General features: G+C 46.6%; 1 protein-coding gene across 1 annotated transcript; it reads right to left on the reverse strand.

The window, feature by feature from the left end:
* Positions 1 to 179: 179 nt before the first annotated feature.
* LOC131101480 (myosin-1-like) lies at positions 180 to 16,075 on the reverse strand. Its single transcript, XM_058046695.2, has 41 exons — positions 15,947 to 16,075; positions 15,818 to 15,853; positions 14,518 to 14,729; positions 14,296 to 14,439; positions 14,070 to 14,226; positions 13,983 to 14,010; positions 13,725 to 13,836; positions 12,974 to 13,066; positions 12,829 to 12,892; positions 12,654 to 12,752; positions 12,475 to 12,578; positions 11,655 to 11,793; positions 10,791 to 10,909; positions 10,564 to 10,713; positions 10,027 to 10,197; positions 9,657 to 9,963; positions 8,690 to 8,757; positions 8,526 to 8,613; positions 8,340 to 8,457; positions 8,145 to 8,268; positions 7,930 to 8,066; positions 7,592 to 7,847; positions 7,272 to 7,514; positions 7,014 to 7,190; positions 6,785 to 6,930; positions 6,191 to 6,281; positions 5,730 to 6,119; positions 5,528 to 5,654; positions 4,481 to 4,599; positions 4,207 to 4,403; positions 3,965 to 4,148; positions 3,737 to 3,902; positions 3,547 to 3,671; positions 3,167 to 3,475; positions 2,884 to 3,087; positions 2,690 to 2,815; positions 2,258 to 2,428; positions 1,965 to 2,069; positions 1,728 to 1,823; positions 1,355 to 1,486; positions 180 to 416 (listed from the first exon to the last, which is right to left on the reverse strand). Exons 3-41 carry the CDS (start codon positions 14,719 to 14,721, stop codon positions 396 to 398), a joined length of 5,811 nt encoding a protein of 1,936 aa, XP_057902678.2. The 5' UTR covers positions 14,722 to 14,729; positions 15,818 to 15,853; positions 15,947 to 16,075; the 3' UTR covers positions 180 to 395.
* Between the last annotated feature and the right edge of the window lie 1,977 nt (positions 16,076 to 18,052).

Raw genomic sequence — 18,052 nt, forward strand, 5'->3', positions numbered from 1 at the left:
GAAAGATTAATAGGAGTGTAATGGGGACTATAGGGTTGTTATTTCATGTCCAGAGGGCTCTATTTATTAACATTGACTACGGGGATCCGGAACCAGCGAACCACCATATCCTGTTTCAGTTTTATTGATATGCACAATCTTAAAATGAACACCATACGCCAATATCGTTGATGACTGATAACTCGTGATTAATTAATTCATCTTGTCACATTTTAATCTCGCGACATCCCCGGTATGAAGTCATCTTAAGGATGACGACTTGAACCGTCGAAAGAAAAACAAAGCAAGCAAAAGAAAGCTCATCCAGTTGCTAGCCAAAATTTTATTGTGATGACACGCCAAAAAGATCATATTTTACGATTTCTTGCATGGCTGTGTCGTCATGTGGCTGCTGTTCACTCTTCAGCATCCTTTCCCTTTGGAGCAACACAGAAGACAGGATGAGATTGTAGACGTTCAGCAGCTTTTTTTGGGGGGGGGGCTAAATACAGGAAGTATTAATGAGGGTCCTATGAAATCCACCTAATCGTCACGTTATGGCTCTTTATGTTGTATTAACAAGCGGTAAAAGACAAGACGGTATAAACACACTCATACAGCCACACATACTAGCATGCTCTGCTAAACTAAGCTAACCTTGCTAGCTTCAATTCACACTCCGTAGAGGAGGAAGGCGCTCGTGTTGGTCGCCTTGCCCATGTGTTTAGTTCGGGTGAGAGGGGGGGCAGGCTAGTGTTTGTGATTAGATTCCGTCGGGTAAATATGGTAATGGTTTTATTTCATTTGAACATGCATCAGATTACAATTGAATGCATCCCATAATCAGTTCCCAGTTCCACATGTCCAAAAGGAGTAGGAAGAAGCAAAGCTTATTAAATCCTACCCCTCCATCTGGTACTTTTACAATCAGTAACTGTTACATTTGTTCACTTCCTGCTTTCCTAATATAATGTAAGTATTTTTTGTAAATATTAATATTTTTATTAATTAATTAATCAATGAATTATTTTTTTAATTTAATAAAAAATGTTTTATTGCATTTGAATTATTTATTTAATTATTTGTTTATTTAATTAATTTTTAATTTTTTTAATTTTTTGTCACATATTGAGGTACGAGGTGATATGACCATCCAATGACATAATGGGTACCATAGTAAGTGTCAATATAGTGATATATATAGCACATCATGACCCCAAATATGTCCCCAAATGTTCTTTCTCGTCATGATGACAGCCTTTCATTCACACGACGTCAGGTTTTTTTTTTTTTAGCTGTAGATTGTGTTTTATTGACCAAATGTGTGATTCCGTGTCTGTGGAACTCATAGGACCCTGAATACGTAAAAACATACCCGGACAAAGTCGCGGCTCTTGGCTCTCAGCTTGTTGACCTGAGATTCAGCGATGTCGGCCCTCTCCTGAGCCTCCTCCATCTCGTGTTGGACCTTCCTGTACCTGCTCAGGTGCGTGTTGGCCTGCTCCTCCTAACACGTGCACAAGTACGCCGGTCAAAAACAGTTCTTGAAAATTCAGGATGAAGCTAAAATCCACTAATTAGGTGTGAAATCTTCAACTTGAGAGCCGTCAGCTGACATGACAAAGTTCTGCGGCCACTTCCTGTGTGGTGCTGGATCACACAACCTGCCATGGATTTTTAGCTTCATCCTGAACGTTCGGCCCACATGGCCGACATTGAGTGGCGTATTTGAGACTCATTCTACTTACAGCTTCTTCTGACTGCCTCTTGTAGGCTTTCACTTTGAGCTGCAGCTTGTCCACCAGGTCCTGGAGTCTCACGATGTTCTTCTTGTCCTCCTCCGTCTGTTTTGGGTGGACAGTGAAGTGAGTATGTGTGTCCATGTGTGCTGTATTATTAGCACTGCTTCATTGATACAACGATGCCCTCTAGAGGTGACAATGGTGCAATACAACCATCCCATGTGTAGTAGATGATATCTTCACCTGATAAGTCAGCTCCTTGACTCGTCGTTCATACTTGCGTACGCCCTTGATGGCTTCGGCGCCTCTCTTCTGCTCAGCATCCACCTCCGACTCCAGCTCCCGGACCTTCATGACAACAAGTCCACGTTTTAGAAAAAAAATCTTTACAAGTGCCGAGTATGTCAGCGCTGGATGGGCCCAGATCTTCTCATCCTCTTAGAGTAGTCATGTTTAGGGAGTCGAACCTCATATTATGTCGACTGTTTTCATTTCAAAACAGCAACAACAGTTACTTTTTTTTTTCAACAACTTACCCGAGCCTCCAGTTTCTGGAGCTGCTTCTTGCCCCCCTTCAGAGCCAGACTCTCAGCCTCGTCCAGGCGGTTCTGCAGGTCTTTGACTGTCACCTCAAGGTTCTTCTTCATTCTTTCCAAGTGAGCGCTGGTGTCCTGCTCCTTCTTTAGCTCCTCTGCCATCATGGCAGCCTAGACATGGACAAGAACATGCATCTATTCCTTAAGAACAGGGAGGGAAGGATGGAACATGGACAAAGATGGACAGGTGGATTGGTGCAGAGTCTGCAGAGATGCTGAAACTCCGTTGTGAAGATGAGCCAAAAGCAAAAGTTGTCTAAGTCTAAGCTTCCATGCTTAGGCTGCTGCCCTCACAACCCCACCCTGGATAAGTGGAAGGAGACGGATGAAGATGGAGATGGATGAATAGATGTTAGATCTTAGATGACTCACATCAGTGATGGCCTTCTTGGCCTTTTCTTCAGCATTCCTCGCTTCCTGAACAGCATCCTCCACCTCACCTTGGATCTGGACAAGGTCGGCCTCCAGCTTCCTCTTGGTGTTTATAAGATTTGTGTTCTAGAAGAAAAAGAACCAAGGGGTTACAACATTTGGAGGTACTTTACGGGGAATCTAACATGGAGTACCTGAGAGTGCAGCAGACCAACACGCTCGCTGGCATCAGCGAGCTCCTGCTCAGCCACTTTGCGGCTTCGGTCCGTCTGCTCCAGAGCAGCTCTGAGCTCCTCGATCTCAGCCAGCATCAGGTTGTTCCTGCGCTCCACCATGGCAACCTGCTCCTTCATGTCGGCGTAAGCCCTCAGAGACTCGTCAAGGTGCAGTTGAGCGTCCTAAATGAACGATGGATCCCAGCAGGGTAAACGAGACCAAGTCCATCTACGCTAATAAAAAGTTATGGGATGTCATCACCTTGAGTTGTGCCTGGACGTTCCTCAGTTGTTTCTGTGCTTCAGCGGCCTGGCGGTTGGCATGGCTGAGCTGGATCTCCATCTCATTCAGGTCTCCCTCCATCTTCTTCTTCACCCTCAGGGCATCGTTCCTGCTCCTGATCTCAGCATCCAAGGTGCTCTGCATGGACTCGATCACACGCTGGCTGTTCCTCTTGATCTGCTCCATCTCCTCATCCTTCTCTGCAAGCTTCCTGTCGATCTCGCTCTTGACTTGGGTCAGTTCCAGCTGGATGCGAATGATCTTTGATTCTTCGTGCTCCAGGGTGGCCTGTGATGTTTGGAGAGTTTAAGTCCATGACGGCCAAGATGATGCGGAATCGAACATGTCATTTTGAGTACCTCGGCTTCCTCAAGAGCGGTTTGGATTTCGGCTTTCTCGCTCTCTGCCGTCTTTTTGGCCTTCTCCAGCTCATGGATGGTCTTTGCTGACTCTCCAATATGCTCGGTCAGATCCGTGATTTCCTCTGTCAGGAGAAGACACACATTCAAAATGCAGTAGCGTGTATCGCAATCATGTAGATCATCTCACGTTGCAGGTTCTTGTTCTCCCTCTTCAGGTTCTCCAGGTGGTCCAGGGCTTCTTCGTAGGAGTTCTTCAATTTGAACATCTCCGTGCTGAGTGAGCGGGCCTCCTTCTGAGCTCCTTCCAGCTCAGCCTGGCTCTCCTCGTATTTCTGCTTCCACTCGGCAAGAACCTGAAGACATCACAAAGGATCATCTTCAGTTCGCTCATCTGTGAAAGAAAATAAAGGCTGACCTTGTCAAAGTTCCTCTGCTTCTTGTCGAGGTTGGCGGCCAGAGCGTTGGCTCTCTCCACGTCGATCATCAGATCTTCCACTTCACCCTGCAGCCTCTGCTTGGTCTTTTCCAGAGAGGCACACTTTGAGTTCACCGCCTCGATGGACTCCTCCGCATCCTGGAGACGCTGGGCGAGCTTTTTCCTACAAACACGCATTCGTTTGCGTCATGAAGTTATCTTCTGTGTGTTTCATGACTCACTTTGCCTCCTCCAGCTCCTCGGTGCGCTGAATGGCATCGGTCTCGTATTTGGTTCTCCACTGAGCCACCTCGCTGTTGGCCTTGGACATGGATCGCTGCAGCTCAGCCTTGGCCTCCTGCTCCTCCTCGTACTGCTCTCTGAGCAGGTCGCAGTCATGGCGGGCCGACTGGACGGCGTGGGCCAGGGCGTTCTTGGCCTTATGGTAACGTAGACGAGACATCACTTACACGTTAGATGACGAGACAGCAAAAGGTACTTGACCGCGTCAAGTACCTTTGACTCTTCCTCAAGGCTCCTTTTAAGTTCTTCTATCTGATGAATGAAAGCCTGTTTGCCTCTTGTTAGCTGGGAGACCAGAGATTCCTTCTCCTCCAACTGACGACCAAACTCCCCTGAAGGAACAAATCATCTGTCAATCTGTGGGATCGTCTAAGACAAGGGTGTCCAAAATGCGGCCTGCAAGTGAGGCGCATATTTAACAAGAAAACTAAAAAAACGGCAAAAATGGAAAAAATCCGCAGTCAATTGAATTTGAATGAAGTTGGATGGATGGATGGATGGATAGATGGATAGATGGGTGGATGATTGATGGATGGGTGGGTGGATGGATGAGTGGGTGTTGGGTGGATGGATGGGTGGATGGATGATGGGTGGATGGATAGATGGGTGGATGGATGAGTGGGTGTTGGGTGGATCGATGGATGGATGGGTGGATGGATGGATGGATGGATGATGGATGGGTGGGTGGATGGATGGATGAGTGGGTGTTGGGTGGATCGATGGATGGATGGATGGATGGGTGGATGAGTGGGTGTTGGGTGGATGGATGGATAGATGGGTGGATGGATGATGGGTGGATGGATGAGTGGGTGTTGGGTGGATCGATGGATGGATGGGTGGATGGATGGATGATGGATGGATGGATGATGGATGGGTGGGTGGATGGATGGATGAGTGGGTGTTGGGTGGATCGATGGATGGATGGATGGATGGATGATGGATGGGTGGGTGGATGGATGGATGAGTGGGTGTTGGGTGGATCGATGGGTGGATGGGTGGATGGATGGATGGATGGGTGGGTGGATGGATGGATGAGTGGGTGTTGGGTGGATCGATGGGTGGATGGGTGGATGGATGGATGGATGGATGGGTGGGTGGGTGGATGCGTGGATGGGTGGGTGGATGGATGAATGGGTGGGTGGGTGAGTGGGTGGATGAATGGATGGTTGAATGGATGGTTGGATGGGTGGGTGGGTGGGTGGATGAATGGATGGGTGGATGAATGGATGGGTGGAGATTGGAGGAAGTGTTTTTACTCACCATTTTCAGTGGTGAGTCTTGCTCGTTGAACATTCATGTCATTCAACTGACGCACGTGCTCTTCATTCTTGGACTTGAATTCACTGAGTTGATCTTCCAGAGAGCGACACATTTTCTCCAGGTTTCCCTACAACAGCAATGGTGGACGTAGAGTACAGTCCTGGATGGACAAGGTCTGCGCTACGTGACTTGGAATACTTACTTTGGATTTGGCGATGGACTCCATGTTGCTGCTGAGGTCGTCAATCTCCATCTTGTATTCGCTCTTCTCCTTCTCCAGCTTCTGTTTGACGCGTTGGAGGTTGTCGATCTGCTCGCCGAGTTCTGCCACGCTGTCGGCCTGCTTCTTACGGAGCGCGGCGGTGGTGGACTCGTGCTGCAGGGTGGACTCCTCCAGATCGCGACGCAGCTTCTGGAACTCGGCTTCGCGCTTCTTGTTCATCTCGATCTGAACCGAAGTGGCCCCGCCGGCTTCTTCCAGACGCTCGCTGATCTCCTCGAGTTCCCTGGCGAGATCAGACCTCTGCTTCTCCACTTTGGCTCGAGCGGCACGCTCAGCTTCGATCTCCTCCTCCAGCTCCTCAATACGAGCCTGATTTTTGATTTGATGAGGAGTCGTGAATGAGTGATGTCGCAGAAAATGGCTTCCTATGAGTTCATTACCTGCAGTTCTTTTATTTTCTTATGAAGTTGAATCCCAACTGATTGTTCATCCTCAATTCTGCCAAGAAGCTGACTTATCTCAAAGTCCCTCCTTGGTAAAAACAGAAAAAAACAAGGTTGCTATACACAAAAAGAAACATGAATATTAGGGGTGCACAATATATGATCAGACCGATATGATGGAATTATGACGTCTGATAACATCGCTAACATTCAAAATAGCCCCAATGTTCATTTCCATATCAGCCACCTGAAACGCACGCTAAGCTAAGGTTTGCCAGAGACCACCATAGCATCACAGCAGCTGCTTGGAGCGTGTGCCCGAATACAGTGCACTTTGCTGGGCTACAGCAGGTGGCTACTCCCCTTCTATACTATGGTTCTCCTGATAGTAATCATGTTCTAGTAGTAGTAGCTTCATCATATTTCATTAGGACTAACCAACTAATCCTCATTTATTCCAGACTATCTTGCTCCAGATGTGCACAAACTACGTTTTACAATTTACATTTTTAAAATGTATGAGGTTTGGAGAAGTTAATATATCGGTTTTGTGCATCTCTAATGAATATAATACATTCAATATTTACATACTTTTTGATTTTTTCATCAGACTGCTGCTTGTCATTTTCCAGATCCATGATGGTCTCATGGGCCAGCTTCAGATCTCCTTCCAGCTTCCTCTTTGATCGCTCCAGATCCATACGAAGCTTCTTCTCTTGCTCCAGGGATCCCTCAAGCTGTTTTTAGCAACAAGCGTCATGATTAGGATGAGTTTAATTCCACTAGGAGTAAAATGGACTCTCTGACTTTCATGACTTACGTCATCCACTTGCTGCTCCAGCTTGGACTTGGCCTTGGTCAGAGTGTTGACTTTGTCTTCCTCTGCCTGAAGGTCATCCAGGGTCTGTTGATGGGCCTCTTGGAGGGCTTTCTTCTCTTTGGACAACTTGGCAATGGTCTCATCTTGAGAGGCCATCTCCTCAACCAGGTTTTTAACCTGTGGAGCAGGGTTCCGGCATGTTTGACATTTTTTTCCAGGAGATTCTTCCCTTTGAGATGTTTGAGATGTTACACCAACCTTGTTCTCAGTGGCGTGTTTCTCCTTCTCTACTTTAGCCAAGGTGAGCTCCAAGTCATCAATGTCTTTCTTCAGCTCAGAGCACTCGTCCTCCAGCTTCCTCTTCTTGGCCGTCAGCTCAGCGTTCACCTCCTCTTCATCCTCCAGCCTCTCGGACGCCTCCTTGACTTTGGCCTCCAGCTGGATTTTGGCTTTGATGAGGCCCTCACACCTTTCCTCAGCATCAGCAAGGTTTTCACCCTCCTGGAGGCAGAGTCATGAACAATCTCACGAAACATTTCCCAGAAAGATGAGGAAATAAGGTTTCCTGTTGAACATACAGACTGAATCTGCAGCTGCAAGTCATTCTTCTCCTGCAGGAGGGAAACCATCTTCTCCTCCAGTTCCTTCTTCTTGGCCAAAGCTTTAGCGAGATCTTCCTTGGTTTTTTCAAAGTCTTCTTTCATTTGGGCCATCTCCTTTTCAGTCTCCGCGCTCTTCAGCAGAGGTTTGATCTTGAAGTAGAGCTTCATCCATGGCCACGTTTTGACGTTCATGAATGAGCGGATGTTGTACTGGATGGAGTAAATGGCCTCCCTGGCGTTGAAAACAGCTGAGTTAGGAAAGTCGGGGTCACGAGTGAACCCCTTAAAAGCATCGTCACGGATATCTACGGTACCTCCTGGCCATCATTTGGACAAACTCCTTCCTCATGACGTAGCCTCGGCAGAGAGCCTGCGTCATGGTGACCAGTTCAACCAGTTTCTCATCTCTCATCTCTTCCAGAGTACCCAGAAGGCCGGCTTTGAAGAACACCTGCAGGCAGGCGTGAAATAGGCTTTATTATTTTTAGTCCACAAGCTCAACGAGTCAGGATCAACGAGGCAATCTGACCTTGGTATGTCCGAATCGGTACTGTGACTTCTCCACACTGATGGACTCCAGAAGTTTCTCTGATGCCTTCTTGTTGTCGATGAATTGCCCTTCTGGGATGACGCTAGCATTCAGTATTTTGTACCTGAAAGAAGAGAAAGACCCAACGTGCTCAGAGACCGGATGGCGATGACGGTACGCACGCCAGCGAGCTACCTCTGCTTGAAGTCGCCGTAGAGGATTCTGCTGGGGAAACCTTTCCTGCAGATCCTGATGCCTTCCAGTACTCCGTTGCAACGCAGCTGGTGGATGACCAGGTGGTTCTCCATCAGGCCTTAAGACGTACACGGATATGAATATGGATATGAAGCTTACAGAGCGGCGGAAGAAGCCTGGACCCACCTGGTGTTTTTGTCTCATTCGGAATCAAACAGCGCACAAAATGTGGGTGGGTGCTCCTCAGGTTGGTCATCAGCTTTCCTAGGTTTTCCTGAAATTGGGAAGCGTAGATGTTGCCATATGAGAATGCTATTGTGATGAAATATGTGAGGTGTTTTTTTAATTACCCTAAAGAGAGCTGACACGGTCTGGAATGAACCGCCTTTCTTCTTGCCACCTTTCTTTGCTTTGGGATCTGGAACGCATTTCATCTTTGATTTCTATTTGAATTCATTGTCGCTTTTCCAGCTTGCTCACATCATCTCATGAACATTCACACTCCGACCTCTGCTGGCCAGGCATACGCTCACGCTGCAGGGTATGGTGCCCAAAAAAAACAACTGTTCATGTGATCGCTAGCAGGCTGCACATGATACCAGAATTGACATTCATTCATTCATTTTCTACTGCGGGGGGCGCGGGGGTGCTGGAGCCTATCCCAGCTGTCTTCGGGTGAGAGGCGTGGTGCTGGAGCCTATCCCAGCTGTCTTTGGGCGAGAGGCGGGGTACACCGGACTGGTGGCCAGCCAATCACAGGGCACATATAGACAAACAACCATTCACACTCACATTCATACCTATGGACAATTTGGAGTCGCTAATTAACCTAGCATGTTTTTGGAATGTGGGAGGAAACCGGAGTACCCGGAGAAAACCCACGCATGCATGGGGAGAACATGCAAACTCCACACAGAGATGGCCGAGGGTGGAATTGAACCCTGGCCTTCTCCTAGCTGTGAGGTCTGTGCACTAACCACTCGTCCACCGTGCCGCCCCAAGAATTGACATATCAATAATACATAAACACATTTATGATGGAGCTTCCCTTCCTGGAATGACCACTGGCGGCAGGAATGAGACTTTTTTTCAGTGAGTAACTAATCCAAGTCTTGCACGACTGATGACGTATATGTAAGTAAGTGACCCGACTCTTCAAACTGCAGTAGATGGTTACAAATGGTGTTTATATCTACATGCAAATGAGGCCTGAGTCGCGTTTGGAAATTGTGCTCTTCACACTGACATGAAGAAATCCCATCTAGATCACAAATGGACCCACAGTGTCCAATGTGTCGAGTGACGAGTAATCCCTACCGTCTCCAGAAGAATGAGACATAAACAGCAAGGCCAACAGCTTGACTGATGACTTCTGGTAGAGCTGAACAACCGAGTCGTTCAGGGGGTCCTTGTTTTTATCCAGCCAGCCGGTGACGTTGTAGTCCACAGTACCGGCGTAGTGAACCAGGGCAAAGTGGGCTTCGGCTTTGCCTTTGGCCGGCTTTGGCTTCTGGAAGGGGGCGCTTTTACCAAGATGCTGGTCATACAGTTTGTTCTTGAAGGTCGTGTCCGTCGCCTTGGGGAACATGCACTCCTCTTCAAGGATGGAGAAGATGCCCATTGGCTGTAAGAACACATCAGTGTTATATACCATTGATTGTATTATTTACAAGCTTTTCCTGTATACCTTCTCAATAAGCTCAATGCAGGCAGCCAAGTCCATGCCAAAGTCTATGAACTCCCATTCGATTCCTTCCTTCTTGTACTCCTCTTGCTCCAGGACAAACATGTGGTGGTTGAAAAACTGTTGCAGTTTCTCGTTGGTGAAGTTGATGCACAGCTGCTCCAAGCTGTTGAACTGACAAATGAAGACAACCTCAGCAAAAGTTTCATAATCAGTCGATCCGATTCCAGCACACACCATACATACTTTGATTCCCTGTTTATGAACGTGGAATGTTATCTTACATGTTTATGTTAATAAATAATAAGATACACATCTTTCCCGGTGACTAGCTAGCGTGCTGCTAATGCTATTTCCATCCATTATGGTCTTCCTTCATGCGTGCCTCTACAATCCATTGTTTTTTGGGGGTCTGATGTCAGACCGTTATCTGATATCAATATCGGACTAGGACATTCCCAGTAATGTTGGATGTACTCTGCGCCTTTGTTCAAATTAATGTTTCTTTTCTGAGGTGTACATCAAGCAAAGTCTACTTACATCAAAAATCTCAAATCCAGCAATGTCCAATACGCCGATGAAGTAGCTTCTGGGCTGCTTGGTGTCCAGCATCTCGTTGATTCTGACCACCATCCACAAGAACATTTTATCATACACGGATTTGGTGAGCGCATTGACGGAGTTGTTCACCTACAAGACGACAACATTGCTGAGCAAACACGGATTCAGCACACGTATTCTCGGACACATGGCTCCGTGTCAATCACCTGAGGCACAGTTTGACCTTTAACCACCATTTCATTGCCGACCTTGACTCGCGGGTAACACAGAGCCTTGAGCATATCGGCTGAGTTGAGTCCCATGAGGTAGGCGATTTTATCAGCCACTGATGAAAACAGATACCACAGAAGATTAGCGTGACTTGTGCCTTCGGTTCCCCTCTCCCCCGAGAGAAGAGCTGCTCATATGTGCACGGATGCCACAGATTGCAGACGGGCACAATCTAGCCCATCTGCTGTGAGTGACATCCCTTTGTAATACCATCAACAGTGCAACTGGAGAACATGAGAATGACAGCAGAAATGCACCGTGACACGAAACCACAGAGTAAACCTTGCAATGTACGTATCTTTTTAGGACTTTTTTACACCTTATGTGGGGGTCCTCCACACTGGGTGTCGGGTCTGCTGAGGGGGTGCCATCCTTGGGTCCCTTGGGTCCACCCATCTGTTGGAGTCGGGGGGCCCGGGTGCTGGTCCCCCTGCTGGCTCCTCCCAGTGTGGACGGCCCCAAAGGTGGCGTTTCCTTGATCCTCAGTGCCATGCCATGTCTCCCTACTGTGTGTGATTGTGTGTGTGTGTCTAGTATGGAGGGTGGGAGGGAGGGGCTTTCTTAGTATTTGTTTTTCCTTTTAATTGTGGTAATTCTTATTAATTCTGTAAAGCACTTTGTGTTGCATGTCTTTGCAGGAAAAGTGCTATACAAATAAAGTTGATTTGACTTATCAGGTAGTGTTTAGGTCTACTGCATGACACCATATGGTTTCCACACATTTCACCCCCCCATCTACCACCAATGTACCACCAGATTGCATACCGCCGCAGGGACACCAACGCATGCAAGTTTTATACCCTCAGTGCCATCAGGCTCGGCTTGCTCCTCTCTTTGTTTCTGCTTGAACTTCATGTTGCCGTGATGCATCACAGCTCCAGTCAGCTTGTAAATGCTCATCTTCTCTTCTGCATTGAAGCCCAGGATGTCGATGGCCATCTGCAGCAGGAAAGACCAATACGTGTCATTTAGGAAGCCAGGACTGTAGTTGATATTTTTTTTAAATAACAAACGAATTAATGAATTACGAATGAATTCTGAGAGTAATGTTACATTTGTGGGGCGGCACGGCGGTCAAGTGTTAGCGTGCAGACCTCACAGCTAGGAGACCAGGGTTCAATTCCACCCTCGGCTATCTCTGTGTGGAGTTTGCATGTTCTCCCTGTGCATGTGTGGGTTTTCTCCGGGTACTCCGGTTTCCTCCCACATTCCAAAAACATGCTAGGTTAATTGGTGACTCCAAATTGTCCATAGGTATGAATGTGAGTGTGCATGGTTGTTTGTCTATATGTGCCCTGTGATTGGCTGGCCACCAGTCACCAGTCAGAGCTCGCCCGAAGACAGCTGGGATAGGCTCCAGCACCCCCCACGACCCTTGTGAGGAAAAAGCGGTAGAAAATGAATGAATGAATGAATGAATGTTACATTTGTACTTGAACTTTCTAGGAGGGCGTCGCAAGCCAGCGTGTGCATGATGACATCCACGAGCAAAACATTTATCATACACTAAATTAGCGTGTCGCCTGGCAGGGCGAGGACTAGCGGTAATCGCTATCGAACACAGGTTCCATTGACTATAGACGATATCGCCTCCCGTGTGTGGAGGCCATCAATACTCACATCGGTGGCGATGAACTCCTCAACGTCGTTGATGCTCTTGACAACTATTTCTCCCTGACTGATCATGGGATAGTCGTACGGGTTGGTGGTGATGAGGAGAGCCTCTGCAAATAATACGAATTCAAGGTGAGCGCTAAGAAATGGAAGAAAGTAGTTGAGGAGGAAAAAGCAGCACAAACCTAACAATTCAGGTTTGTGTCCTGTGGTCAGCTGATAGAAGATGTGGTAGCTCCTCTCAGCAGACAGCTGGAAGGTCACACGAGACTTCTCCAGCAGGTCTGTGGATCTCACACGGACAAACGTCAGATGCAAGAACGCCAAAGCAAAGTTTGCCGTCATCATTTCTTATCTTACAAGTTTCAATATCTGCTGAAGCCAGTTTTCCCGTGGTGCCAAAGTGGATTCGGATGAATTTACCCTACTCGGAAAACCAGAGAGCTTTTCTTTTAAACAAACTTTTCACAGTCATTGTTGGAGAAATGGATGGAAGGACACTCACAAAACGGGAGGAGTTGTCATTCCTCACAGTTTTGGCGTTACCGTAAGCCTCCAGCAGGGGATTGGCTGCAATGATTTGATCTTCCAGCGATCCCTTGAAAAAGACAACCGGATGTAGTATTGTATAGTACAGTACTGAATGTTAATATACTTATAGTATATAGTTAGTTTTAATTTCCTACCTATTTACGTTTTTGTTTCCTACCTAGCTGCATGTTAATGAGGCGGAACTAATTATCGCTAAAATTGTCGTTTTCGCACGTGCATGTTTAATCGTTACACCCATAGAAAATAATCTCCGTTGTTTGCTACACTACTAAGAGCTCACAAGCTAATAGATGCTAAAAGATAACGGAGACATATATAATTCCCTCCTAAGGCATGAGTGCAGCCATTAAGGTGCAGTTTATGTTTTTGTATTATTTTCGTTTTCAATCTCTTAGTGTTAGTTTGCAGTTTGCTGTACCAGCTAAGGCTAATCATGCATTGTGTTGCACATGTGATGGCACTACTGTAAAGAAAAAGACTTAATGATAAGAAAACTAATTTGGAGACATAATGTTGTTGTATATTTTTGTTGTATTTATGTGACCAGTGATTTATTGTATTTTGTATCTGTTTGAACCTCTTCCAGTTTGTACGTTTGTTTTTGGAATAAATCCATCATTAAACTCAAAAACTAGTAGCTGTCTGTCCGAGGGAGTTACAGTAGTACTGAATAAATATGTTGTTTTTACTGTGTTATAAAATACCTGCATTTTTCCAGGAACTTGCTCTGCTTTCTTTCCTCCAGCTACTGCGATTGTGGCAAAGTACTGGATGACACGTTTGGTGTTCACAGTCTTTCCTGCACCAGATTCTCCACTACAACAGAAATATACAAAGTATAAACCAGGGGTGACATAGCATCAGTAGGGTGCTTGGTTTGCAGAGACCGGACTCCAAAAGCTTGTCTATCATGTCTACTTCTGTCCATATACTGTAGATGCTAAACAATGAAAGTCACTTACGTAATCAGGATAGACTGGTTCTCACGATCTGTGGGGATTGAACATGGTCATAATAAGTCATAATATACAGTATGTACTTGATGGTACCTTGGAGCATGAACTGATAGGCGTTATCAGAGATGGAGAAGATGTGGGGAGGCGCCTCGATCCTCTTTTTGCCTCTGTATCCCGACACCACCACTGCGTCGTACACCGGGAGCCACTTGTAGGGGTTCACGGTGACGCAGAACAACCCGGAGTAGGTCTGGGAACGTCGGGATGTGTTAGACCAAGTGTTTCTAAGTGATTGCTGTGTCTGTTGAGTGGGACTCACGTAGATCATCCATGCTGCGTAGCGCTCTTTGAGGTTGTACAGCACGGCGGGCTCACTCAGGTGGGTCATCATGGCCATGTCCTCGATCTTGTCAAACTTTGGTGGATTCATGGGGAAGATTTCATCTTCTTTGACAGTGAGAGTCTGGATCAAAAGAATAAAAGATGAAGCCCGCAACATCAGAATGAACCCACCACACCAAGACGCATCATTTTATTTGACCTTCCCAGCCTTGACTTCCACGGAGGCTTTGCCCCCCTCCTTCTTCACCAGTTTCCCTTTCACGTACATCTCGGTGGGCTCGGACACAAAGTACGCGGTCTTGGCGTCAAACGGAGTGTTTTGAGCCTCAAGTCTTTCTCTTTCTGGCTTCCGGAGGTAGATGGCCGCCGGACCAAAACACTCCATTTCTGGGTCCCCACTCATAGTGCCTCCTTGAGAAACAAACACATGTAGCTCATGCCTATGCATCGGTTCTTTTTATTAGGGATGCTCCCACCAATCGGCCACCGATTTCCATAAAAGACACATAGTCTGAACACGTGTGCTGTGTCACGTAGGGTTGCCAACACCTGCATTGAGTCGACAAGGCGCATACTTTGTCCCGTGTTTCCGCCAGAATAAACACTAGTCTATAAAAACCTCACTTTGACAGCTTGACACAGACTACACCCATCCATGCTAATGCTAATCACTGATCAAACGTATTTATTCCGCTTCTCTTGCATCTTTCTTTCCAAGCTTTGCCGAGCTGGCACTAGCTTGGGACTCCTAATGTGACTTTTAACACAGTGATAGTTTGTTTATAAAACAAACAAGCAATGTGGTTAGTTGGGAGCTGGTTTTTGTCCCACAGGAAAGTATGTAGTAAGGTTTTGTTTGATGAACATAAAGCCTTATGATGGTGGTACTATAACAAGGCTCTCCAGGTACACTTGACAATGAAATTAAGTTATTGGTGGTATTCTACATCTGTAGCCACAGCCGCAAACGTGACTACAGCATTTATACACCCGTGGAGGCACGATGGTTGAAGTGTCTTGCCCAGGGACACAACGACAGTGACCGTGTGGAGGGAGCGGGGATCGAACCGCTGGACGAAGTCTACGAACCACTGCCGCCTGATAAAGTGAAGACTTTATGCCTGTCAATCAGGACAAAGGAGGAGTATAGAGCGTTTTTGGTGGTGATGTGCTTTGTAAATAAAGTTGTGTACAACTGAAATGTCGCTAGTGGGAAATAAAAGACAAGTCTAACGGTAATGAAAGTTTTTCTATTATAGAACAACTTATTTCCCAGGTATTGGAACTACTTCAAAACATGCATCTAGTAGTACAAAAATACGTTCACATAAATTTTTACATTGACGAATCTCCAGTTAATCCGTGTGATTGGTATCTGTATCGCCCGATTTCACTCACGGATGATCGGAATTAGAATCGGCAGCATCGAACCCTGATCGTAGCATCCCTACATTTTATATCTGCTAAACGTTCAGCCAACATTTAGCATAGCAGCTCACCTTTTTCTCACACAGTGATGGCAGCTGCTGTAGATACTAGAAAAAGCACAAAACATGACATGAAGGCTCACTACAGTAGTTAGATGTTTGAGTCCCAATGAATGACCAAAGAAGAATAGCAAGACTCACCTTGGCTGGCAGCCTATCAGTCCAAAACTTCGGAGGAGCCTGAGAGTTGGACTTTTATAGCGGTATCTCCGGGCCACCGAGGAGGAGCAGCTCTCCTGTTTAGGTCAATGAGCTGGTCTTGGAAGAATGGTATCAGATACCCCCCCCCCCACCCCCACCCCCCTCATCCCACCCTCACACCTCATCATCACAACGGCTGCCATGATGAGCAGGGCAAAGAAAAACAAAACGACACATTCCTGTCCGCACATCGTTCACGAACCACCGATTGAACGCTTTTCTTCTTCAAGTTGAATGTTTGGATCTGAAGCTGGAGTTTTTAGATGTGGAGGAGCGTATGCATCGAGGGGGGGTGCGGGGGGGGGGGGGGGGGGGGGGGTTAATAGGAATGTGTTTGTATTGTTCAGCTGGCCAGACACAGCCAAGCGTGCTGTCTCATCACACAGACATTTGGCAGTGACATTGTTTCAGACATCTTCCTGCCCGCAGCGGGCCAAGTCGGAGCTAATTTAGGATCCCATTATCCTCCATTATGCTCTTGTGCTTTCTCTCCAGAAGAAAGATGACACTTAAGGTGGCAGTTAAAAGTTGACATTCTATACGTCTGCGGGTCTTTCTTTGCGCTCTTATTCGGACTCCACGCAAATAGCCGATGCCCACGTGGCCACTTCTTTCAATTGTTTACAAATTCATTGTTAATCACGCCTCGCTCGCTTGCATCTCGGCACTTGCCGTTGGGGCCCCTGAGGAAAAATGTCCAGTCTGTGGAGGTTCCTATTCTCGGATTGGGTTGTTGTGTGTTGTGTCCTCGGTGTGCAGCAAAATTCTTCTCTTCGGTTTTTCCATGGGATGCTACAGAACAGGGTGAGTGGCGTCACATTAACCGGAACTTTGATGCATCACTAAATGTTACAGTAAATAAATGTGTTGTAGCTATCATTCCCTTGAACGCAACCTGTAATGAAGAATGAAGAAGGCATGTCTGTGCAGGCGTTCGTCTGTGTGTGTGTGTATCTACAATATGTTTCCATTAAATAAGAGACAATTTGAACAAAAAGGGGAACATGAAATGTGAGATAGCTTTAAGAAAATAGGATAATAAGATTTATCTGGGCAATATTGGACCAAGGTAAAGTATTACTACTACTTCTATACATGTCATGCCGCTGTCTGTCATTAATAGGGGTCACCAGACACTCGGGTCACGAGACGAGACGACACACAAGACTGGATCCACCAGACAAGGGTTTAACATATTTTTTAAATTAAGGATGTCAATCAATGGAACTGGACGTCAGTTTACAGTTAATAATAATTACAGTTAGGGGCTGCACGGTGTTCGAGTGGTTAGCGCGCAGGCCACAAAGTTAGAAGACCTGAGTTTGAGTCCACTCTCAGCCATCTCTGTGTGGAGTTTGCATGCTTTTCTCCGGGTACTCCGGTTTCCTCCCACATTCCAAAAACATGCTAGGTTAATTAGCGACTCCAAATTGTCCATAGGTATGAATGTGAGTGTGAATGGTTGTTTGTCTATATGTGCCCTGTGATTGGCTGGTGACCAGTCCAGGGTGTACCCCGCCTCTTGCCCGAAGACAGCTGGGATAGGCTCCAGCATACCCCCGTCACCCTAGTGAGGATAAGCGGCATAGAAAATGGATGAATGGATCTCATCTGAAGAGACAAGCGATGCTCAAGCTGAACTGTCGTTCAGAGCAAAAAGGTTTTCCAGGATGGACTCCAGCAGCCCGTTACCACCTCGCTAGGAGGAAAATAGAAAAGAAAAACATACATGATACAATAATCTTCAAATGGAGGTTTGACGGGGTAATAAATGAAGGTGTGTGCCTGCTAAGTACATACTTGAGTGTTAAGGTGCCATGTTATGGCGCCATAGCATTTTGATAACAGAAGCTGGTAACATTAGAACCCTGTTTGCACTTCTGCCATTAGATGCACCCCCCCCCACCCCCCACTGGTGTTTATAAAGATGCTGTTGACCCGCAATCAAAAGGCACACACACACATGCACACGCACAGCAAAGAAGCCGTGAGTGTGTTTCCTTCTCCAGAATGAAGAGAACCAACTGCTTTGTTGTATCAAAGTCT

This window comes from Doryrhamphus excisus, linkage group LG11 (genome assembly GCF_037039965.1).
Source record: "Doryrhamphus excisus strain RoL-2023G ecotype Guam linkage group LG11, RoL_Dexc_Guam_v1.1, whole genome shotgun sequence".
NCBI lineage: Eukaryota > Metazoa > Chordata > Actinopteri > Syngnathiformes > Syngnathidae > Doryrhamphus > Doryrhamphus excisus.